At 49.2% G+C, this 23,443-nt stretch overlaps 8 protein-coding genes across 8 annotated transcripts, besides 33 other annotated features; all 8 read right to left on the bottom strand.

Annotated features, from left to right (window-relative positions):
- Positions 1-23,443: part of a sequence feature (heterozygous, Esmeraldo-like haplotype) that runs on past the window's edge.
- On the bottom strand, positions 42-2,471 carry Tc00.1047053510285.90 (hypothetical protein, conserved; the record flags this gene model as incomplete). The annotated part of the gene is made up of 1 exon (XM_809189.1): positions 42-2,471. The coding sequence occupies one exon, from the start codon at positions 2,469-2,471 to the stop codon at positions 42-44; it is 2,430 nt and encodes an 809-aa protein (XP_814282.1).
- Positions 2,722-2,759: a sequence feature (T-rich).
- Positions 2,777-2,801: a microsatellite.
- Positions 2,937-2,963: a microsatellite.
- Positions 3,018-3,057: a sequence feature (GA-rich).
- Positions 3,065-3,095: a microsatellite.
- Positions 3,096-3,127: a microsatellite.
- On the bottom strand, positions 3,373-5,928 carry Tc00.1047053510285.80 (hypothetical protein, conserved; the record flags this gene model as incomplete). Its single annotated transcript, XM_809188.1, has 1 exon — positions 3,373-5,928. One exon carries the CDS (start codon positions 5,926-5,928, stop codon positions 3,373-3,375), a length of 2,556 nt encoding a protein of 851 aa, XP_814281.1.
- Positions 6,296-6,331: a sequence feature (AT_rich).
- On the bottom strand, positions 6,380-7,126 carry Tc00.1047053510285.74 (hypothetical protein, conserved; the record flags this gene model as incomplete). Its single annotated transcript, XM_809194.1, has 1 exon — positions 6,380-7,126. One exon carries the CDS (start codon positions 7,124-7,126, stop codon positions 6,380-6,382), a length of 747 nt encoding a protein of 248 aa, XP_814287.1.
- Positions 7,150-7,171: a sequence feature (AT_rich).
- Positions 7,196-7,224: a microsatellite.
- Positions 7,548-7,587: a microsatellite.
- Positions 7,850-7,886: a sequence feature (T-rich).
- Positions 8,307-8,334: a microsatellite.
- Positions 8,345-8,365: a sequence feature (AT_rich).
- Tc00.1047053510285.70 (protein kinase, putative) lies at positions 8,455-12,327 on the bottom strand (the record flags this gene model as incomplete). The annotated part of the gene is made up of 1 exon (XM_809187.1): positions 8,455-12,327. The coding sequence occupies one exon, from the start codon at positions 12,325-12,327 to the stop codon at positions 8,455-8,457; it is 3,873 nt and encodes a 1,290-aa protein (XP_814280.1).
- Positions 12,332-12,364: a microsatellite.
- Positions 12,435-12,476: a microsatellite.
- Positions 12,550-12,589: a microsatellite.
- Positions 12,734-12,768: a microsatellite.
- Positions 12,844-12,868: a microsatellite.
- Positions 13,142-13,167: a sequence feature (AT_rich).
- Tc00.1047053510285.60 (ubiquinone biosynthesis methyltransferase, putative) lies at positions 13,184-14,056 on the bottom strand (the record flags this gene model as incomplete). Its single annotated transcript, XM_809186.1, has 1 exon — positions 13,184-14,056. One exon carries the CDS (start codon positions 14,054-14,056, stop codon positions 13,184-13,186), a length of 873 nt encoding a protein of 290 aa, XP_814279.1.
- Positions 14,115-14,175: a sequence feature (GA-rich).
- Positions 14,382-14,419: a microsatellite.
- Positions 14,525-14,553: a microsatellite.
- Positions 14,673-16,265, bottom strand: Tc00.1047053510285.40 (hypothetical protein, conserved; the record flags this gene model as incomplete). Its single annotated transcript, XM_809185.1, has 1 exon — positions 14,673-16,265. One exon carries the CDS (start codon positions 16,263-16,265, stop codon positions 14,673-14,675), a length of 1,593 nt encoding a protein of 530 aa, XP_814278.1.
- Positions 16,579-16,602: a microsatellite.
- On the bottom strand, positions 16,786-18,690 carry Tc00.1047053510285.30 (hypothetical protein, conserved; the record flags this gene model as incomplete). Its single annotated transcript, XM_809184.1, has 1 exon — positions 16,786-18,690. The coding sequence occupies one exon, from the start codon at positions 18,688-18,690 to the stop codon at positions 16,786-16,788; it is 1,905 nt and encodes a 634-aa protein (XP_814277.1).
- Positions 18,807-18,827: a sequence feature (AT_rich).
- Positions 18,859-18,885: a microsatellite.
- Positions 18,973-18,993: a sequence feature (AT_rich).
- Positions 19,009-19,048: a sequence feature (A-rich).
- Positions 19,106-19,130: a microsatellite.
- Tc00.1047053510285.20 (hypothetical protein, conserved) lies at positions 19,182-22,100 on the bottom strand (the record flags this gene model as incomplete). The annotated part of the gene is made up of 1 exon (XM_809183.1): positions 19,182-22,100. One exon carries the CDS (start codon positions 22,098-22,100, stop codon positions 19,182-19,184), a length of 2,919 nt encoding a protein of 972 aa, XP_814276.1.
- Positions 22,555-22,587: a microsatellite.
- Positions 22,832-22,862: a microsatellite.
- Positions 22,871-22,974: a sequence feature (T-rich).
- Positions 23,256-23,282: a microsatellite.

Genomic DNA, 23,443 nt, shown 5'->3' with positions numbered 1-23,443 from the left:
GCCTATCGATAGCCATCATCTACTGCAGTATCATAGCGACCTCACATCATCAGACCTTCACATACACTACAGAGGGGCCCAGTGGCGTAATCATAAATGCCACATGAGAGGCACCGACTTAACACCTCGTCTTGTTTCACAAAAGAAAGCGGGGTAAATGTACTGCCAGAAAACACCGTAAGGTGAAACCCCGTCGCACAGTCCTGTAATTTCCCTTCCATGTTTCGCCCCACCTTCGTGGTGGAAGTAAGAGACATGGTTAAAAGCGTCTGCTCCTCCCTTCCACATATGGAACAGGGAAAGCGAGAATGAGACGTCAATGTGTTTTGCTCTTCCTTCTCTTTTTGTGGTGTTCGTTGTTTTCGCCACATCTGAGCCTCCACAGTATCGACAAATCTCCCAACCTGCTCCGCAAATCCCCCGTCGTAAACCCACGTCCCGCTCTTGACGGATTGCTGCTGGTACAACCTACCAAATTGAACAGCAGCCAAAAACGCTAGATACGAGGTGTCTGCCGCTTCTAACGGCAAGGCCGTGCTTTCACTCCTGGTGACTCCGGCGTAATGCACCTCCTCCGCCATGCGCCTCACGGCGTTTGCCAAGAGAAGCTCCATTAAAGCCGCGTCTCCCGGACATCGACGCCAGATGCGGAGTAGTGCCCATCGCCACGCCGCGTTGGCCTCCGGAAATCGCAGAAACAACTCCACGCCGTGTTTCTGGCGCTCCTCAAGGTACCCGCGTCGCCATGCGCCAAGTACCCGGTAATAGAAGGAGAAAAAAGGGGAAGAGGTTGCGTGGATGTTTCCCCCCTCGTCCTTTACTTCTTCTTCGATCTTTGAAAACTCTAACACACGCTTGGTCTCCTCATGATGTGAATGTGCAATCGCGGAGGCAACAGCGGAGCTTGGCAGCAGGTCCTCCCACACAAAGTACGACGTGGAGTGCTGTCTGTTCCACAAAGCCGGAAGCACAGTGTCGATTGGTGCCGTGGCCGATATCGTTGCCACGTCACCGTTCCCATCGGACAGGGAATCAAACCCCTCCAGAAGTTGAAGAAGACGTAACAAAAACCCACCCTTGGTGTTAAGACTAACCGGCAGCAGTTGAAACGGCGGATATTGCCGCATACCAATTCGGACTCCTATAACCGCCAATGTGCAAGAAGGGTGAATCGTCACACCCAAGACTTCCAACGCGACGTCACGCGGAAACTCGCTACCGTTCATGCGCAAACAATGCAGGAGTTCCACGCACCGCCTTCCCACAAACCCCAACAGACGACGCTGGCATACACCCAATACAAGGTAATGTGCATCACGCCCATCCATCGCACTCTCACCAGTCGTGCTCTTACGTTTCGTTAATGTGGTCGATGCCTCCGTTGGTACAAAAGAAAAAAGCGGGACAACTAGAAAGTGACGCACAGAAACTTCGTCACCCAATTCGCCTTCGGAATTCCATGAACCCACTGCGGTCCAATTGACCTGCTGTGCCTCACCCACGACATTGTTCGATGGGCCCACCACAAAGTTCCCCTCAAGAATGCACATCGGGGCAGAAACAAAGACGCGCATAGTAGACTTACTCGCATCGCTCATCATGGAGCAGAGGGCGGTAGGAACGCCATAGAGAGAGGGGACTTCAACGTAATGTGTCAGATGCACATGAGTAGTGGAAACAGTAAAGATACGAAGCCAACACGGAGACGCCACAACCAGCCGATAGTCGTTCCTATCACACCCCAACACCCGCGTTGCACATGATGCCACTAGACTTGCCAGGGGACTTCCTGTGAAACAAAATGCGGGTGATGGAAATAATCGCAACTGCAATTCCGTCTCATCTGAGACGTCGTCAAATAAATTGAGAAGATAAATACCACCCACTGTCACCACTACCAGAAGATCCAACGGAAACCACTCATAGCTGACCACACACCACCCTGGGCCATCTGACAGCCGTAACTGGCCCTTGCCACCATTCTCAGCGTCGGGAGCAGCAATATTCCCAAAAGATGAACGAGCTCTTTTACGTCCTTTTCGCTCCGCACCAGCGACAGAGTCTAAATCTTCCTCCGAGGCAACTTTTGGGATAAAACAAACCCCACAACTCACGCGAATCCTCCCTTTACCGGACCGAATGACGCGATATATGTAAATATCACGTGTGGTTCGCACACACAGTCTGCATGTCGCGGGGTACGCCTCCTCTGGAACCAAATCCAATGCCCATTTTGCTCCCGTGATGCACATCATGCTAGAGGTGTCACCGCGAGGCTGATACGCGGGTCGAAGGACAAAGTCCGATGCAACAAGACCTCTGATGTGCAGGTACAACGCCCAGTGCGTGGCCACAAGAAGAACATTGTGTGGGCTCCACGCCACGGATTCTGGGCTGTGGACGCACTCACCGTCTACCGGGGCGCAATCCTTCAAGTTAAGCAAAAGATGCGCCACACGATGATCCACCATTTGCCGCGGCAGATTTGTGCAATTTTTTTTTCTATTTCTCCGATGTCGTTGTTATTTTAGCTGCAATCCGTCTCTTCCTCCCCTCAAAACACATAGACACTTCGTTCCTTCCCACTCTATCAAAGCCGGACTGGAAAACTCACACGAGTGGCCCGTTGTCTTTTGGGCCTGTAATGCTCGCTTAAGCCCACCCCGCACACCTCATGTGGCCAACGCGTGGGTGTGGGAAAAGCACAGACAACAGGAAGCCAGAAAAAAAAAAAAAAAATTAAAAGAAGCAGAAAAAAAGGGACAGGTGCTCGATAAATAATAATAATAATAATAATAATATCCGTCTAATACACATTCAGTTAAAATTAATTATATGCAAATAATAATAATAAAGGAGCAAAAAAAAAAAAAAAAATTGTTCTGAGCACACACAAAAAATGACGTTCTAGAATCCTTTACATTCCACACATACAAAAAAATAAAAATAAAAATAAAAATAAATAAATAAACAAATAGAAAACAGACAGTTTCATATATACTAAATACATTTCCTTGCTCTCTCTTCCTCTTCCTCCCTTCCTCTCTCTCTCCCTCTAGTTCACATATATAAATATATATATATATATATATATAGAGAGAGAGAGAGAGAGACAGAGAAAGAGGGATATGGCGGTATACATCCCTTTTTCCCTTCATCATTTTAAACTCCGCGTGTTGCAGGGGGACTGTGTCATTTCACCCTCCCAGAGAGCCGGTTCTACATTGACAAACACACAGAGATGGTGGTCATGGTGATATCTGGGGAAATCCCATGTAAAGATTATATACATCCCAGTCCACTCTACGAAAAAACAACAAGCAAAAAAGCAAACGCAAGCATCCAGAGATTATTCACACGCCTTACCGTGCCTCAAAAGATTGTTGGTAGTTCATGCGTGGAGGAGGATTGTTGTTGTTGTTGGTGGTGTTGCTTCTGCGGAACTGTGGACACTGGCTTCCGCGGAAACAAACGGTAGCCTTCCGAATCGCTGCCATGCGTCCCCCTTCGATCCCCAACGGCGGGTAACGTCCGGTAGCCATCGTCGGCAGATGGAGCGGGGCCTGTCGTTTCCGTTGCTACGACTGCCTTCCCAGTCAAAGAAGGGGAGGAGGCGATATTTCGCTTCTCCTGCCCTGTCGTCGCAGTTGATCTTCGCAGATGATCATCAAACGCGTCAAGATCGCGGCGCAGTGACCCTGCAAGACCGTTTCTCTCGACGATAGACCGTAATTCAAAAAAGAGTGGGTTCATCATTTGCCGTAACTTCTCTTGTTCTTGAATGCGTCTTGCGTACTGCTCGTTCTGGTCCGCAAGCATTTTCTCCTTGTAAGTCTCCATGATGGTTGACTCCACCTTCATGGAGGCAATCGTTTCGTTAAGCACCGCCACCTTTTCACGCTGTTGCTCCAAGTCCCGCCGCATCCGTTCATTTGCCTCACATAATGACTTGTATGAGGTGTCCCCGAGTGCACACTCAAACCGTTCAATTGTGCGCTTTGCCGCATTGAGCTCCTGCTGAAGTACACGGATCTCACCCTTCATTGCCCGCTCCGCCCCTTCCCGCTCAGTTTGCTTCATCGCCATCTGCCGCTCCATCCTCTTTACCTGCTGCTTCAGTGATTGCACCTCCGCCTCAGCCCTGCTAGCACGTTCCTCCTCCGCCAACCGAGCACTCTTATGTGCTTTTATTTGCGTCTCCGACTTTAACTTCAGTGAGTTGATTTCCTCGCTGATGCTCTGTACATGGCAGGCGTGCTCCTGGGCCCGCTGCGCAAGCTTTTCACTCAATTCTTCCACTTTTGTTTTTAATGTCTCCTTCTCTGCGTTGAGAAAAATGGCATTCTCGACATACTCCTTCTCGCGAGCTGCGTATTTTACCGCGGTCTGTTGCAGTTCCTCATGCAGGCGGTCATGATTCGCCGTCATACGGAGAAGCTTTTCAAAAAGGTCCCTTTCAACTTCCTCCTTTTGTGCTTTTAACTCATCCGCAAGGGCCTTAAAGGCATCACGTGCGGCACATACCTCGATCATGTCATCACGCATCCTCCGCGTGCTCTCCTCGGTCGTGCGCACCAGCGTTTCCTTCTCCTCCTTTAGCCGCTCATTAGTGGCACGCAGAACGGCTATCGTCTCAAACGACTCCCGTTCATTCTTCTCTGCATTTTCCTGCAATTTTTGCAAACGTACCTTCAGACTCTCAATTTCAGCTCGCAACAACGCCTTCTTCGTGTAGGCATCATCGCCAGTAATACGTAGTTCCTCTGCCATCTTCGTGAGATCCTTCTTGAGCTGCTCCACTTCCCCTTTGAGAGAGACATTCACTTGAAAGTCATACTGCTCACGTTCTGCAGCTCTGGCGCGGTGGGTATCGAACTGTGTCTTCAACTCGACCAGCTCCGCGCTCACATTTTCCAGATTCTTTGTGAGTTCCCCTACCTGCGCCTTATGTACACCAATCTCCAGTGTAAACTGCCTACGCTCAACAGTCGCCTCCGCATGTGCCGTGTCAAGCTCACGGTAGAGAGACTTTGTCTTCTCACGCTCAGCATCCAGCAGCGACTGCACCCCCTCTAGTTCCACCCGCCTGCCTGTGGAAACCTCATGAAGCCGTTTGCATTCATCCCTCGAAGCCTCCAGCTGCGAGTTAAGAAGACTGATGAGCACACTCCCCTTCTCATCATCTCGGCCCTTTCGCTCAAGCTCAGATTGAAGCAAACGCGCCGTCTCGCGGTATTTCTCTACTTCTTCGTTGAGAACTTTCAGTAAAAGTGCCGTCTCGGCATCTGTGCTCTGCGGATGGGCGTGTGCGAGTCTAGCATCAATGGTCAAGGCATCGGTGTTCTGCGCCTCCTGCAGGGCATTAAACTGCACTTGTAGTTCCTCATGCAGCCTCTTAAGCCGCTCGTAATCCAATTTCAATTCGCGGTAGGCGTTCACTGACTCCTCACGTAAACGCTCCACATCCCACAGTTGTTCCCGAGAAACACGCATCTTCTCCTCGAGCTGATTCTCTGCCTCAACGCTTCGCATTTGCGCAAGCTCCAGTTCATTTCCCAGCATTGCCACACGTCGCAAGGCAGACTCCCGCTCCTGCATCATATTGTCAACGCCCAGCTGCATCCCGCTCAACTTTGCGCGGAGCTCACGGGTCTCGCGGTCTTTGCACTCGAGGGCTTCATTCAGCGCCTGCTCCCGTATCTCAAAGGCCAACCTCAATTCACGCTCTGTGATGGCACGATGAATGTCCATCTCCCGCTGCCGCTCATTGTCCAGAGCGCGCCTCCACTCCTCCTCCAGCCGCTGACGTGCCTCCGACTCCAGTCTGCGCAGACGCTCCTGCTCCTCGGCGAGTTTCCGCAGCTCCGCTTGGCGCAGAAGCTCCGCCTTTTCGGAATCGTTGGCCCCTCCCTTCTTCTTTGACGGCATATAAAACTCAGTAATAGTGATAAAAAGAGACACACAGGCACGCACAGAGAGAAGAAAGTAAAAAAAAAAAAAAAAAGGCCCAGGCACACTAGTTCACTTCTTCCTTTTGTTCTCCCAGCTACACTAGACCAAAAAAAAAAAACAAGGAAGGAAACAAATGCCTTACATGGCATTCATTGAAAGACGTCAATGAATCCAATGGAAAGACCTTAAAGCAAAATTGAATGCAAAGAGAAAAATAAAACGTGCGCGTAGGGCGCAGTACACACTGCCGTCCGAACGCCGACAGCAGTGGCCAGCCATTCATTGCTCCACCGCCGCCCGCAATTCCCCACATCCCCTCTTACCGTAAAAAAAAAAAAAACCCAAAATTAAAAATAAATGAAATAAGTTTTAAAAAATTGCCAATATTGGCAGCCCTGAGAGATATGATGGGCAAAGAACAGTCGGTTCACCCCGAAGTAGGGGCCTTGCACTGTGGGCGACGCCCGCAGGATGCGGTGTGAAGAAGTATGGGGCAGACCCACGTTTTGAGGCCATGGCACTCCCTGACGAGTGCACGACCCTTGGCCCTGACATCAACACATGCTGCGGCAGATCGTTGCGCCGACGTGTAGAATAAACGGGCCGTAGCCAACATCGATGAAAGCTCCTCTGTGTTCTCTTCTGCAGTTAGTCCCTGCAACGTCTCCAGTGGCATTTTTCCAAAACAAGAGATGCCCGATGCAGAATTGGTAGTAGAATTTCCTACTTCCTTGCCAGAACGTTTACCATGAGAACCATAGTTATTTTCCCCACGTCGTAGACCCTGCCGCCGCTTCCGACGTCGCTGCCGCTGCTCGAGTGACTTCTCCCACCTGCGTAGTGTGACTGTCAACTCCCTTGGTGTGACAAAAAAGGTTGAAAACAGGTGAACACCAACCGATGAAGCGGGGGAAGAGGTGGTGCTGCTAGTTGCTGCACGTTTGGCGTGCACAGATGGACGACGGCGCCACCATGGCTTTGGAAGAATATCCCCGATGCCTCGACTCGATGCCTTCCAGTCAACATTTCCGATGGTGTCATTACACTTCCCCTTTTTCGTGTGATGTGTCCTTTCGTCATTGTTGTTGTTGTTTGTGTTGTGACAAGACAGCATGGAGCCTTCACACCGCCTCCGCCCCTCTGGCAAATTGATGCAAAGCAGAGAGCGGCGCATTTACACACGCACAAACAACTTCGTATTAAAAAAAAAAAAAAAAATCACAAGAACAAAAGCAAAAAATGCATATATATATATATATATATATATATATAATTATTTATCTATCAGCGCAGCCCAAATTCAGAATAAAAACACCCACACAGAGAACAAGATATACATAAGATAATCAATGACAGATGTACACACACACACACACCCTCCCTCTTTTCATCAAAACATCCGACACACGCAAAAGAATCATGCGGAGCCAACAGCACCGCCTTCCGTTCTCCTCTTAATGACGTTTGGGGTATCACTGCTGGTTAAATGCATACACGCATATATGCATAGATGTCGTCTAACTGTTGCGCCTTCTTTTATCCCTCTCTTCTGTTCTAAAGTATACACCCGAAAAATGTAATAGAGCAGGGTTGCAAAAAAAAAAAAAAAATAAAAAATAAATAAATAAATAAATAGCAGCAACACGCAAAGCATCCGCATCTCACCGTTCCTGTGGTCATGTCACCGTTGATCTCTTGTACGCTCAGTGTTCCTTTTCCTTTTCCTTTTCCACCTCGTCCCTCGTTTCTCCCTGCATTCTCTTCATAAAACTCTCCCGTCCAGTCCAAACGATTCTCACCAGCACCATCACTTTCTTGTTTGTTTGTTTGTTTTTTTCTTTTCCCATTCATCAGAAGCAGGCGTATGGCATGGCCCAATCACCAGACACTCACACACAAAAAAAAATAAAAATAAAAAATAACAAAAATAAAAAACAGAATATAAATGTCTAAAAGTTGTGTGAGGCCCAATACAAGTCCATGTCCCCTCCACTTTCTCTCGGCACATCCATCAGCAGCAAACGACGTAAAAAGTAGTCATAACGCCAACAAGAATGAACAAAATCCCCCCACCACACAACAAAGAAAAATTGAACAAAAAAAAAAAAGACGGTACCAAACGGTGTTTTTTTAAAGGTGGTGCTGCCCATGAGCATACACGTCCACGAAAAGAGACAAATCCAGTGATTTTGTGATGCGGAGTGGAAGAAAAAAAGGGGGAAATAAACGCTGCGGTGTTTCTCTATGCCCGACGTGGGTCCCACAAAGGCTCCCTCGTAATTTTGTTTTCATTTGTACCCCCTCCATCCATTCCCTGTTGTTCGTGAGAAGTACAGCAAAAAGACACAAAACTAAATAATAATAACAATAACAATAATAATAGTGGGGAATCAATAAAAAATAAAAATAAAAAGATGTCTGTGCCGACATAAATAGAAATACACACGCATACGTACACACAAAGACAGACAGATACAGCTGTAACGAAACCCCCCCGGCACTTCATCGACGGAAATTGTTGCTCAGTACCGTCTCCACTTGCGTAAGAATTCCGGTATGATCCACAACGAACGGTTCTGCCGTACCGTCTGCGAGAACGTAGTACTTTTGCCCAACGTTGTGTCTTCTGTCACTTTGCCAGCGAATATCCATGAGCGTGTTGCACACTACCTGTGAGCGGAGGTTAGAGAGCCGAAAGAGTGTGAAAGAGCCGGAAGGGTCTGGGAACACCTTTCTTACATAGACAAACTTTGTGTCCTTTGGCACGGAGCTTTTATCACGTTGATGAATATATGCTGCGTGAACGGCCGCCGGCGTCAATCCTTCCGCCCGAAGTCGTGCCACTTCATTCACAAAACCCATGATACTTTCTAGAACACCGCCAAGATGTCGTTGTGCCTCGGAGACGCTGAGTAGTCTTACATCCTCATCGTAAAAAGTCTGCACATGTGGGTGTGGTTGACTGCGGTTTGTGCTCTCGTTGTTCATGCATGGTACGTACAACACTAGTCTAGAGTGAACATCCACTACCGCCGTGCCCACACCGGCTTCTGTTGGAAACATGGCGCCATATCTACCGGGCTGTGCGCAGTAATACATCACTACCGTCTCTTCATTGGTGAAGGAGTAGAAACGAACCCATCCACCACTAAGGAAGTCGTCAACAAACCGCTGTCTATTCTGTTCTTCACGAGGAAGTGCCAAAAATGCACTGTTGCCGCCAGAAACACGATGGCCGCCAACAACTTGGCGTGCTTCGACGCCAGATTGCACCAACGGATGGGATGGCTGACGCGGTACGGGAAAATTCGGCGGTGGAACGGCTTGGGGCACCAAGTATGGTGTGTTCTGTGGCATGCCCGGCCCTCTACGGGGTAACGGGGGCCCACCATGCAGCGTCACCATGCCACCCGCAGAGGGCTGACGTCCCTTCTTTGGCATGTTTGGCATTGGAGCAGCAGGGGCCGTAGTATTTGTGGGAGTGGGAGCAGGGATAGCTGTTCGCGTGACCTTTGCCAAGTGAGGTTCAATTGGTTTGGGGGCCACGTTCTTTGCGACCGACGACACCGCCCCTGCGGAACGGCTGGACGAAACACTTCGCGGTACCTGGGGTTGTCGAGACATCTCTGGTGGTTTGGCGGCCGCGTCGGCTCTAATAACAATGACACCTTGTCCTTGTTGTTTCTGCTGCTGTTGAAGACTAGCTTCTCTCGCGGCTCGGTGCTGAGCGGCTATGCCAACAATATTCCCACTTTCATTCACTTTGTAAGGAGGCGTATCTTTCTCCTGTCCCCCGCCGCGCGCCTCTTTCCGTTCTTTCTTTAGTGGAGGGGAGTCCACATCCATCACCTCCTGCATCTCCGCAGAAGTTCTTGGTTGAATCCTCTCCCCTTTCTTAAGTCTTGACAGACGAATTTCAGGTGGAAGCTCAAATGAAAAACTGCTGTTGACATCCTCACACCCGTGAACTCTAGCCGGCGTTGACCTTCGTCCGCCACCGCTTCCCGCCCGCCGTGTAAAGGGCATCTCTGGAAAGGATGCATCACGATGCTGCACCACCATGGTTCCCACATCTTCTGGAGAGGCAACATGGCTGTCGCCGATGCTGATGCGTCCGCCAGAGGAGGCTCGTCCTGTTGAACTACGCCCAGATGGACGTCCACTGGCTCGGGGCTTTGGATCATCGGGAAGTCGCACCTCAAGTAGGCTGCCACGTCGTGGTTCGGCCTCCTCCCACAGCATCGTGTTCATACGTGAGGAACGGCGTGGGGATGGACTCCAGCTAGGACCACGGCACTGTAACGAGTGGGCCTGCAATTTTGCAGAAGAAGTAAACTTTTTCGCGCATGACACGCACACAAAATTAACGTCCTTGAGACGCCCTTGATAGGCACATCGCATACAAAGGTCGTAGTCGCATTTATAGCAACGGAAGGCAGGAGTTTCAGGAGAAATCTTAAGAATCTCACGATCACACACATTACAATCAAACCCATTGTATCCATGAGGCATAGCTGTCAATTTTGTCATGATGTGATGGTTCAGGCACCTAAACTCTTCTATTTCGCTGTTTAGTTCACGAGGGAGTGAAATCACGGGACGCAACGACCACCGTGTAGCGGTGTCTCGTCCTGGATAAACCATGGCGTACTTGTCGGGTGAGGCACGGACAATTCTTCCGGATTCCTCCTTCGTGGAAGCCGCAGGCGCCACCAGAACGACGCTAGACTGTCTGTGCGAGCGCGAGGAGCGAGTCACGGGTCCCGCCTCTGTCGGTACGGTTGCCGCGGAAAATGACGATACGAGTGCCTCACTCCTTCTGCGTCTGCTTCTCTGTGTGACCCGCTGATTTTGAATCACAGTGCGGTATCTCTGTTCGTCCTCACAAATGCTCCGTCTGACGTCCGCCTCCGCACGTGAAAGTTTCAACAACTCCAGCATGACACGTAACGTTTCGTGATGCTCCAACACCAAATTTGCACGAGCCCTTTGTTCCGTCAATACGACGCGCCGCATTCCCTCCGCGAGCACATCATCTGCCGTCCTCTTTCCTGTGGGAATTGGAAGATTGTCCGCGAGACGAGTCAATGAACGGCGTTTGGAGCCATGGCGTGAAACAGAAGAGGAAGAGGGACGTTCCAGCAGATTCAACTTGTACAACAGAGAGAGTGGGCATGACAGCGGACGTCGATTCCACACGGGGTGTTGCAACACCTCCTGCAGCGTGGCACGCTTCTTGGTATCCCGATGAAGTGCCCAGTTTACAAGATCGCAGAGTTCCGGGTCGCCTGACCACCCTGTTGGCCACTCCCATGCGGCATCCGCAACAGCATTAAAGAGTGAGAGAGTTTTTTGCGTTTTATCCATTTCCCGTGTCCCTCTCTTCTCCATTGCCTCCATGTATGGGTTCATGCGTGTCAGCATGACGTAAATCACGACACCAATACTCCATGTATCCACTTCTTGACCGTACTGAAGCGGCGGCTGATGGGTTGAATGACTCATACGCTTGTAAACTGCCTCCGCAATCTCTGGCGCCATGTACATAGCGGTGCCCGCAACTGTCTTGCGTGGTTGCGCCTCCGCAATTCTACTGGAAAGGCCAAAGTCTGTAATTTTCAAATTCCCATCAAAGTCAAAAAGAAGATTCTGCGGTTTCAGGTCACGGTGGATGCAACCCTTAGAATGCATGAAGGCGATGGTGTCCACAAGAGCCCACCCCACCCACAGAATCTCCGGTACATCTAGTCCGTGATTGGCGATAACATCGTGCAGTGAGCGGCTGGCGCAGCACTCCATCACCACATACGCCGTCTCCTCATCCCGTCCGGCGGCGATAAACTTCACCACGTTGGGGTGCCGTGAGAAGTGATTCATCAGTTCCACCTCCTTCAGAAGACGGGCCCAATCACCCTCAGTCAGTTTCTTTGCGGATACCTTCAAGGCATATAACTCACCCCCATTGGACCGCGCCGCATACACACGACCAAAACCCCCTTTACCTAACAAACTTGTCGTCGTGAGCTGCAGGCTATCCTCCTCAAATATGATTGTCATATGCTCCAACGGCTGCCGATAATGCTCATCCTTGTTGTCGGTGCTGGTATAGTCACCGTGATGCAAATGGCATCTCTGAATAAATGGCGTTCGAACAGTAGGAGACAATCCAGCAATGGCAGGTGTATGTGACAGTTCACGTGGAATAGATAACATGGCGTACGATCTGGGTGTCCGTAGCCGTCCATCCTTTTCTTCTCCCCCCTCCTCTGTTTTTCCATCATTATCCTTCCTGGATTTGACATCACCACCGCTACTACTGCTATTACTATTGCTGCTGCCGCCACTGTTATCCTGCTTCTTTTCAAGTAATGACATCTTTTGTGTGTATGTATGTGTGTGTGTGTGTGTGTGTCGCGTCTCTTTCTATAGGTTTTTTTTTTTTTTTTTATGTATCACACACAGACACCACCTCTCTCTCTCTCTATATATATATATATATAATGTATGTATTTCTGTGTATATATCGTATCTAGGCCACAAGATTACAAAACGGAAAAAAAAAAAGAGGACTCATGCACAGAGGCCACACACACACACTAATAATAATAATAATAATAATAATAATAATAATAATAATTTTTTTTTTTTATCCATGTCGATTGCACTATTGAGCACTGCAACGGCAAACAAATACACTCCCGCATAAATATCTCCCCGTGTGTATGTGGTGTACCCGTCGCACATCTCTCTCCCTAATAATGTCACTCCACATTTCCAAATAAACAACAACAACAACAATAATAAAAAAAAAAACAATTGAATAAAAGAAATAGTCTCGTCCAATTTTATGACCGGATCCTAAAATTATCCAACAAAATAAAATAGTACGGGAAAAAAAAACAAAAAAAAAAAAAAACCGTTAACTGGAAAAAAAGGGCATTGAATCCGCCATTTCCTAAATATTTGCTCCTGGTATATAAATGAATACATTTTTATTAGTTATTCAGTGGTACACCTTAGGGTCCTATTACAGCCACCATGTCCCCTCCCCCCCCTAACTGTAATTCCTTCCATCGCCGTCTTTCAAGGAAAACATCATACAGAAATGTCTTTGTCTTATTGGGAATATATTCATTCATTTAGTTGGGCAGCCCTCTCGCAAACATTCCCTTCATATAAGTTCCTAATGAAAATAATAAAAATAAAATAAATAAAGGGAACAATTTGGTTATTACGCAGGGTTGAGCTGTTCATCATCCACGCTGTTTTTTTCTTCCTTTGCCTTCGTTGCTACCGACTCCAAAGGGCTTTTCTCAGGTTGTACTCGTACTGCCTCCGTCTTAACGGCTGTGTGAATGCATGCGATACCACCCGTGAGATTTTCATAGCGAACATACCCAAACCCCGCATCACTTATCATTTTTGCAAATTCCTCCTGATCCGGGAAGGCACGTATGCTATCCACAAGATATTGGTAACTCTCCCTCTCTACCAGTATTTGTCCTGCCATGGGAATAAAGCCATACGACCACACATCGTATGGCAAACTCAAAAAGGGGCATGTCACTTTGCTAAATTCTAAAACATTCAAAACACCGCCAACTTTAAGCACACGATAGGCCTCACGTAGCGCCTTAGGACGATCGCTGAAGTTACGAATGCCAAACGACACGGTGTAGCTATCAAAGCTCATATCATCAAAAGGCAACTCTTCTCCTTTGCCAATAACCCACTTAACGTCAAGATATCCCTCTCGAGCTGCACGTGCCTCTCCCTCACGAATCATATTTTCATTGGCATCCAACACTACCACCTCTGTCAAATATCGCAATGTTGGCACAAGACCAAAAACTTCCTCCTTTAATCGGACACCGTCTATAATTCGAAAGGCAATGTCACCTGTGCCGCCAGCAACATCCAGAAATTTGCCACCAGGACATGGGCGCACGTAATCATTCACAAAATGTTGCTTCCACCTTCGATGTATACCAAGCGAGAGCAAATCGTTCATCAGGTCATACCTTTTAGCCACCGTGTCAAAGACGTTGTTGACATAGCTGGCACCAGGCCCCATGCTACGCCGAAGCATGCTGCAACGTAACATTCTTCACCCTACCAATCAAAAGATAAAAGAAGACACCACTACCCGTCTTGGTCTTCTTTTTCTTTCCCTCTTTTCGTTTTTATTTCTTTCTTCCCTTTCTTTCTTTCTTTTCTTTTTTTTCTTTTCTCCCCCTTCCAATAAATAAATAATAATTGCAAAAGAATATGGGGAAGGAGGTGGCAAACAACACGTGCGGTTGTGTGTGAGTGCAAATGCGAATAGGCCGCCCAATGGCTCAGTTTTACACAACAAATCATGACTTCTTCCCTCTCTTTTGTTTGACGTTCATCCCTTCCTCCTCCTCCTCCTCCAAAAGTGCGTCCTTTTTGTTTGTTTTTGCTCGTTTGTTTGTTTGTTTGTTTGAATGCACAACACATCAGCAGAGCAGCAAAGCGGTCGCAGCTGCAGGGCAAAAGAATATGTTTCACCTCACCTCCCCCCTCCCCCTTTTTTTTTGTTGTTGTTAAAAAAATAAAATAAAATTAAATAAATAAAATTCCTCCCGCTCACTGCTGGGAGGTGCCAAATAAAAAGGGTGAAAAGCGAAGAAGAGGATCCCCATGGGAACAGTATAACACACACACACACACAATCGACAGCTGCACGTTCACTCTCGTCACGCAAGCCACACAGAACCCATGGCATCACCCAAAACGATGCGCCCACACTTCGTCCATATCCCACACGCGGAGATTGTTGGCGACTGTCCAAATTTTATGAGGTTGTTACACGGAATTTGATACACCGCGCCCCCATGCAGGGAGGACGATGGCGATATTATGTGCCTCTCCTCAATTCCATGCGACAACGACGAGAATGGTGCATGTTGTCCATCATCATCATTGTCCATTTCCTCATGAATGGCTGGCATATGGCGTGCGGTTGGGGAGAGTGACGGTTTCATCAACGCGCTCACGTCAAAGAGCACCAACAAATTGGAGGATGCGTAAGGAAAGGCAATGAGACCCGGTGGGTCCAGCACTGAAATTCGCAACGACGGTGAATCAAAAACCGCAGTTGTCTGTATGAAATCGGCACACCTTGCCTCTGCGATCAGACACATGTCGCTATGCCCCACATTTATTCCCTGCACATCCCCCGCTTGGTTGTTGAGCCACACGACGCTTCGCAGCGATGAGGCGTAGGACGGCTGCAGACGACAGATGGTGGAAGATGCTTGATGCATGGCAACACACTCACGAACGCAACGTACATCCCACAGTTGCACAGACCCTGACATGGAGCCGCACAAAATGTTGATGGGATTATCACGGCAGAGAAATGCAACAGCGGTGAGTGGATCATGAAGGGCAAAAAGAGAGCCTCGTTGCCCAATGTTATATACTCGCGAAAAGGCACCGGTACATGTGATGGCCGTACCGCTGCGACGATCCAACCACACCGTGCGGCCAGAAGAAAGTGCTGCCAAACTAACGTGTTCTGTAACGGCCACCACGTCATTTGCATAGATGCTTTCAGTATTCGTGCCAATACTGGCCCTACTGCTGCTGTTGCCGCCGCCCCTAGTTCCGTGCACATCAACGTGGTCTTCTGTCAAAGAAAAGCGTTGTTGCGGCTCGCAGGTTTCCTCGTCCACTTCTTCCAGATCAAAGATATCAACAACAGGGGCACGGTGGTAACCTGCTACAAGTTGCAGCGATGATGAGAGGAATTGCACTGCAGAAAAGCCACTGCGAAAACCATGCCACTCACGCCCCTTCACTCTAACCAATGGAGAGACATCATATGGCTCCTCACACATCTCGCAACTTTCAAGCCATCGCTCTGTGCTGTACACAGAGAGGCATCGCGCCTGGCAGGCCACAGCAAACTGCTCCTGCATGTCAAACACAATGTCCGTAATGGAACTTAATGTCCCTGTCACTTGATCCTGTGGCACCACCCTGTGGAAGTCATGAAGTCGCAACAACCGAAACCGGCGAAGCCACGCGGAAGCTTCAATTCTTTGGGGCAGGGCAAGTGTCCCGTGCCGTTGGGGGGACCCGGTGCCCTTTTCGCAGCACAAGCGCGTCGGATCCGGAAACCCACCACCAAGTCTGTAATTTGGTTGGAGAAGGCGGGGGAAAATAATGCGCTCAAGAAAGTATGGTCCACTCCGCCGCAGTGCGGTTTTCTCTCTTACCCGCTGGAAAGACGCCCGAATGTCATGCAGATCATCACCTTCCCGAGTCCGCTTCAAGGAACTCATTTGTCGTGTTTGTGAACGATCCCAGCGTGAGAGACGTTGCCGTCCGCATATAAATTAAATGCTATGTTCAATTCACCAACAAAAACGCCGCTAATCGTCCACGCATACGCAAGCAGGTAGAAGGGAAGAGAAAGAGAAACGACATCAGCAGTTAGAGGGACGTAAGACGCATACAAAAGAAACAGAACCAATCCAAAAAAAAAAAAAAAAATTGATTGGTTGTGGGTTCTCTTTCCCACCGCCGCACAAACCGCCAGGGCGTGTGTGCCTCCATCACCGGTAAAAAAAGAATTGACTTTCTTCTACGCAGCCATTCTTTTTTTTTTTTTTTTTTTTTGGATCTTCTTTTCATATTGCTTTGCTGGATGGAGCTGGGTTGCTTCAGTCTCTTTCCACCACCACGTCTAATCCGTCAGGATGCATACGTGTTATTATTGAACTCGTGAAACAGACGCATCTGTGCACATTCAAAGCTGCATCGCTCCCAGCCACTTGATTCACCCGCTACAAAGATGCACCCTCAGAGCCACAGCGTACGCCCATTCTCCTTTAAGAGTTCTCTAAGTTTTTCCGACAGCAAAAGTTCCAGTCTTTGCCGCAGTTCTTCGTTCAATCCGTACGCATCGCCAAAACGCTTTGCAAGATCTGCTGCCTCATCCCCCCTGTGAACGCCAATGCGTCCCGTCTTCCCACTCGGTAAGTCGACATCTACGTAAAGCACCGGTTTCTGCAGCTCCCGATGCAGATGTCGCGCCTCGGCCTGTAGGGAAAATGGTTCCACAACGGTTGGCTGCAAGGGTTTATGAGACTCCTCCGTGGAGGCGCGCAGCATTTCCTCAAACTTTGGTCGGGCCTTTTTCCTCGCCTCCAGCATCCGCTGCACCGCCTTGTCAAACCCCATAGCAATGGGTAGAGGGGAGGGATTTCGAATTACAGCTTGCTGATGCCAACGGCCATCGCTACTGCTTCTGCGGCATTTCCCCTGCTTCTCCTCTCTATCCTCTTCAGCGCCGCCTTTAACAGGAGGGTCTTCTGCTGTGAGGAGAGAACCAGACGTGGAGGCCGCCGTGGATTCCGTGCCCGCACCAACAAATGGTTCTCGCGTCCACCATGCCAGTGAATCACGGTCCTTGTGGAAGCGTGCGGTGTTGGGAGCAAATGTACACTCCTCCAGCTCTCGCTCCTCCTTTGACTTATACACCACAACGGAAGATTTGCGTTTTATCTGAAGGAAAGGTTCTCCCCCGTCGTTTTCATTTCCCTCTTTTTTTGCTGTGAGCGGCGTAGATGACACCACTTTAACTCTCTTGTTAATCGTTGGAGCAAATGTGCATCCTTCAAGCGGGTCATATGTTGTTTTCTTTTTCTTCGTCGTCTCTAAAAGACACGGTTGTGGACTACGGCTCAACCCAGGCGACCCCTCCAACACTCGCTGGTCATTCATCACAGGATCCCTGAAACGCGAGCTACACGACGGTGCAATGGGTGACGGAGAATTAACTTCCCCGTCAAACGGAACGGCGTCCGTGCCTCCGCTCTTCATCCGCAAAGGCCGCTGCATGACCGGTACTGATGCTCTGGAGGTATTCGTTTGTGATGTATCCGTCACTGTGATCCTCCTTTCATCCGTCGTAGAATCGATACGTTTGGCATGGCGCATGGTGGGCACGGGGCCCTGTGAGGACATCGAGCGTGGGTGAATAGGTTCATCCGTTTCAGGCTTCTCTTTACCTCCTATCGAGGAAGCGCTATCACCATCCTCATGAGAATCGTCATTCACAGTATTATGTTTCACAGCAACGGGAATAAGTGCGGCGCGGAGCACGGTTGTAAAAACCTTCACAAATCGATCATAAGGCACACAACGTCTACCAGCTGATTCATCCAAACCGAGGGCCAGAAGAAATTTATCCACCACAGCGGAGGGTGCCTGCAACCCCAATTCTTTTAGCGCTGCGTATACACCACCAATAGTGATTTCGCCACTTCCAACCCCAGCGTGGGTGCGCCACAGCGCCCGTACGCGCCGAAAAGCCTCCTGTGACTGCTGGTGCGTGCTCTGCCAAGTGCCGTTGGCGACCATGCGCTGGCTCTTGATGTTGATGACGGGATGAAATGTCTCCTCCACGGAATTCATGTGCACTTTGCGAATAAGTGCGGTCCGAGTGTTTTCATGGCCATCTACAGTGTCGTTACTGCGCCTCACACGCGGGTTGGTGACGGGGGCAAACGTCTCGGTGCGCTGACGTTCCTCCTCTGCCCTCGCCAAAAGCTCCTGACGGTGCCGTTCTCGTCGCATAATGTCATGGGTTTGTCGTTCTTCTACAGAAAAACTGCCACTTACAAGACGACGACTGTTTCTGTTGATCTTCGGGCGGAACATGTGAGCCGCTTCTCCCGCCGAGAACGCTTCCGTCGTGGGCATGCGCACTTTCACCCCACTTATGAAGCAATTTACAATAGCCCATAAGAAATGTCAGAAAACAAAATAGATACCCACAGAAACAGAGACATACATACATGCATGTTCATAAAGAAAAGAATAAAAATAAATAAATAATTCAACAGAAATATAATGCCCATAAGTGGAATAGTGTGTGTGTGCGTGTGTGCGTGTGTGCATCCCACCCCTGCCGCTATCGCATTAAAATGATTTTTATATAAATTCTTTTTTCAATGATTGAACTTTATACGAGAATGGTCGCGCATTAAAAAAAAAAAAAAAAAACGCCCATCAGTTAAATTTCTTTCATTTCCTTTTCTTTTTTTTTTTTTCTTTTTTTCCGTTGCCATCGTTGTTTTCCTCTTCGCTTCAAAGTTCTCAACGCCCCTTTTTCAGCCTCCCTCTCTCTCTCTCTCTCTCTCCATCATCCAAACACAAAAAGAAAGTGGAGAGAAAGAAGAAATTAAACGAAACTAAAAGAGTGAACCCGAAAAGGTACCAACAAGACAGCTCGGGTAACCCACTAGGTGATCCATGCTGTGCCGTACCGCGTTCTGCAGTTGTGCCACTTCCTCAAGCACCGCCACCATCTCTCCCCCACACTTGGTCAATAGTGTGCCATGTGAACGGATGACATCAGCCAAAATCCCTTGCACAAGATCCACATTTTCACGTCGCCGTAGCCACACCGCCAAAAAAGAAAAAAGCCCACAAACACAACTCTTGATGCAATCAATTTCTTCTTTCGAGTAAGATACGCCGTCGGTGTACTCCACGGCACGCTTAATCTCCAAGTCTATGGCCTGTGGCGTCTTCAATGCGAGCAAGTGCAGCATCAATTTCTCATGTTCCCCTTGCATCAACATGCGCTGCACCGGAGTCCGTTCTAAAAGAGACGCACCCACAAAATGTGTCTGAGAAGCTGCCGCCTCCCCAGCTTTACCTGAGGATGCCACCACAAGGAACGTAGGACGCAGCTCTTGTGTTGTGGGGAGAAAGAAGGGAACATCACGCTTCTTGGGTGGCAAGAGTGGCATGTTCTTTTCCTTGATCTGATCCAGAAGGGTGAGGTTAAACCACAGGGAACGGGGCACACCGGCGAGTCGTAGACCTCCGGAAACAATCCCATCAAGTTGCCCCCATTGCTCTTGCTCCCGCTGACGCCGCATAAGTGCACTGTCTTTCGACGCATCAAAAAGCTCCGCTTCTTCTTCTTCTTCTTCCTTCCGACCACTCATTGTCGTTGTCAATTTACCCGGCGGCTGAAGACCGTTAAAATTCATCCCCTCGCCCACTTCTTCTTCTTCCTCGTCCTGGCGGTGTTCCTGCTCGTCTTCCTGCAACTCCTCACCGCCATGCGCGGTTGGAAAGTGCAGGAGCGGCAGTTGCTCTATCCGCCGCCCTTTCGGGTCCGTCACAACCTCAGGCACAAACCCGTAACGCAGGTTGTTCGACCACAAGAATGCGCCACGTTCGCCTGCGTGTGTGGAAACCATAAAAAGTGCATCCGGATGAAAGCTAAGCGAGGTGGCAGGGGACGCAAGCCGGTACTGGCCGACGCAAGCTGCCGCTGCAAGATCCCATACGAGGAGCACGGCGTCGCCAGAGGCAGACACAACATAACGGTAGGAGTCCGGCGCCAAGGCCAGGGCCGTGATAGGACCATTGTGCCCGTCAAACTCTCGCACGGGTGTTGCGAGGAAATCCTCATCAAAGCCCACATCGGGGTTACAGTGATAAACACGAATTTTAAAGTGCTGTGCCACAATAAAGAGCGATGAGGGCTGGTGTAAACAAGACTTACTCATTGGACAGTCCACTTGTAAAGCACATCTCAAATGACCTGTGAGAAGATCCCATAACTTTATACGTGAATCCAAGCCCGCGGTAACAATGACACTATTGCCACAAGCGATTTCAACGCACTCTACAGAGCTGGTATGAGCCAAATCATTTGGCTGAAGTGCAACGTCAAACAGTTGCTTCACACTTCGGTTCTGGATGCTGATAATTGCCACATTACCACTGGAGTACCCAACAACGGCAAAATTCCCACAATCACTCAACGCGACAGTGCGTGCAGTATGCATGGAAGTTGTAATACCACTCAGTTTACACTCCAAAGAACGTGTGTCCATTCGCCAACAACACATTTTCGCGGAGGCTTCATGTAGCGAGACGACACTTGACCACTGATAGTTCCTCGCGGTACAACTGGCCATGGCAATAACAGGTGTCGCCTTCAACGCTTCTCGACCCATTTGTTTTTCACGACCACGCCGGCCCAGTTTACCCTGTGATAGTTCCCAGGAAGCACGATCCGAAAAGACATGCGTTACACGAAGCGCCCGATCCGTCCCAGCTGTGAGAAGCAGATCTGTATTATAAAAGAGAGCATTGGTGCAACTACCCATGTGACCACGACGCTCTCGCACAAGCATCCCGAGGCCATCAACGGTATCAAACCTAAATTGCATCAGCGCATTATCAGCCCCCGCCGTCACCATGGTAGCATCATCTGTTGGCAGAAACACAATAGAATGTATAGCATCCGTGTGTGGAGTTTCAAACACCTCAGCTTCAGAACGTACCTGCTTACTGCGTGTAAGAACACCCTCAAGGCAGCGGTTCTCAAGATCCCACAAGACCACTTCACCTGCGGTCGTTCCAGAGACCAAAATGCTTTTCTCCACACGAAACGCCAAAGCAGAAACAGCCCCCTGGTACTTATGTTCAAACATCATGATCTCCTCATTTGTGAGAAGGTTCAGTACCACAACCCGGCCGCAGCTCGTGCCGTAGGCGATGATGTCTTTATACCTGCCGGCTGCAAGCGACAAAATCTGGGCATCCGATTCCCGTTGCGCGTACCACAAGCAGACACCGGTCTTAAAGTTATACAAATGCAACGACCCCTCCGCGGTGGCAACAAGTAACTTGTTCGTGTACCCGGTGGGTAAAATGGCCGCACGCACCTCCTCACTGCGCTCAATAAGAAATTCTCCAAGAAGTTTCCCCGACTTCACCGCCCGCACAGCTACCCGCTTGTCTTGCCCAATACAAAACAGGATATCATCCGCGGCAAGAAGGTGATTCACTTTGCTCTGTGTGATGTCGTGATGCGCACATGTCCAAATTGGCTTGTGGTGTGTAAAGCCATGCACATGGGGACCTTCGGCGACAAAGCGGTACTTGCCGGTTTGCGCCACTGCCCGCACGCGGCTATGAAAATGAGGCCCGCCACGCAACATGGACAACTCCTTCCCACGGAACAACTGGAAGGTGCGACCTGTAGCGACCATCAAGACCGGTGCCCCATACAACACCGTGCTGCTGACAGGAACCTCACCGCAAACAGCCCCCACAACACGAAAGGGGGAGAAGCCCTCCATTAATTCAGCTGCTGTGGTCGTTGGCTATGTCTCACTGCGGGCGTATGGATGCGTGATCGCAAGTAATATGCCTAGTCGCCCTGCTTTTCCCAACCCTCGTTGTTCCTTCTGAACCTCCCCCCGTGTCACGGATTCCCTTTCTTTTCTCTTCCTGTCTCTCCTTCCTCTGTGCTTTAACGTCTCGCTGACGCCCCCCCACCACCGCCACTTGCTGTTTGTTTGGCACGCAACAGTAGTATCGCATGTCGCACAGCGTAGATCCCACACGCACAGTACAAACCAAGCCAAAAATAAGAAATGAAATAAAAAATAAAATTTCCGCAGCAGAAGAGGAAAGCAGAAAACAAAACAAAAAAAAAAAAACACCTGCCAAACAGTACACAGGCGCACACAACTTCGTATCCCCAGGCTTAGATAAGCCACGCAAGCATGTTATCAAAACATTCTACATTTCTTCTTTTTTTTTTTTTTCTTTTCTTGTCTTTTCATCCTCCGCCCAATCTTGTTTTCTCCACCTTTTTCGCGGTTCCTCTCCCTGCCTCCATGCACTTTCTTTTTATTTCTCATTCTCCCTCTCTCTCCATTTAAAAGCATTCCGTTTTTCGCTGGAATCTTGTCGCATGAGCGTACTCCACAAGCAGCCCGCCAGAGAAAATCACAGGGAGCGTTGCATAAAGCAGAACGGCAACAATAACAAAAAAAAAAAAAAATCTCAGCGTTCCAGTAAATGGAAAAAAAAAAAAAAAAGTAAAAAAAAAAAAATTCGGGGGCATAAACAAAAAAGATGACAACTGCACAAAAAAAACAAAAAAACACAAACAAACACAGAAAAAAGGGGGAAAGAGGAGGGTAAAAAAAAAAAAAAGAAAAGAAAGTAATGTGCGCCGGGATGCGGCCTGGTCCCCCCTATTCCTACAGACAGAGAAGGGGCACGGTGGGGAGATGACAGCTGGGTTCAGTGCGCCTGGCAGCCCCCGCACTCGTAGTGAAAAAATTCACCCCACGCCCATACATCAGTAAACCAATCGGTCCATTGAGGCTCGTCCTATGACAACCGGGCACGCTGTGGACCCCACGAAGCGGCGGTCCCTAAAAAAAAAAAAAAAAGGGGGAGCCTCGCAGCCAACAAAACTCCCCTCCATGCGGAGAGTCACAGTAGTAGTAGTGGTGGTGGTGGTGGTGAGGGAGTGGGCGGGTGGAATGAAAAATAAAAAGAAACTGCACTCGCTGCCCTCCAAGGCGGTGTCTTTTAAGAGGAAAATCAGGCAACCGAAACTCAAGTGGGCGGGAAGGTTCAAAAAAGAGGCACCATCCATCGTTGACTCCTCCTCCCCTCCCCCTCC

The sequence above is a fragment of the Trypanosoma cruzi genome, genomic scaffold, assembly GCF_000209065.1.
Source record: "Trypanosoma cruzi strain CL Brener 1047053516701 genomic scaffold, whole genome shotgun sequence".
In the NCBI taxonomy this organism is placed as follows: Eukaryota; Euglenozoa; class Kinetoplastea; order Trypanosomatida; family Trypanosomatidae; genus Trypanosoma; species Trypanosoma cruzi.
Note: the sequence above shows the minus strand (reverse complement) of the source record. Positions and strands in the feature narration are given on the sequence as shown.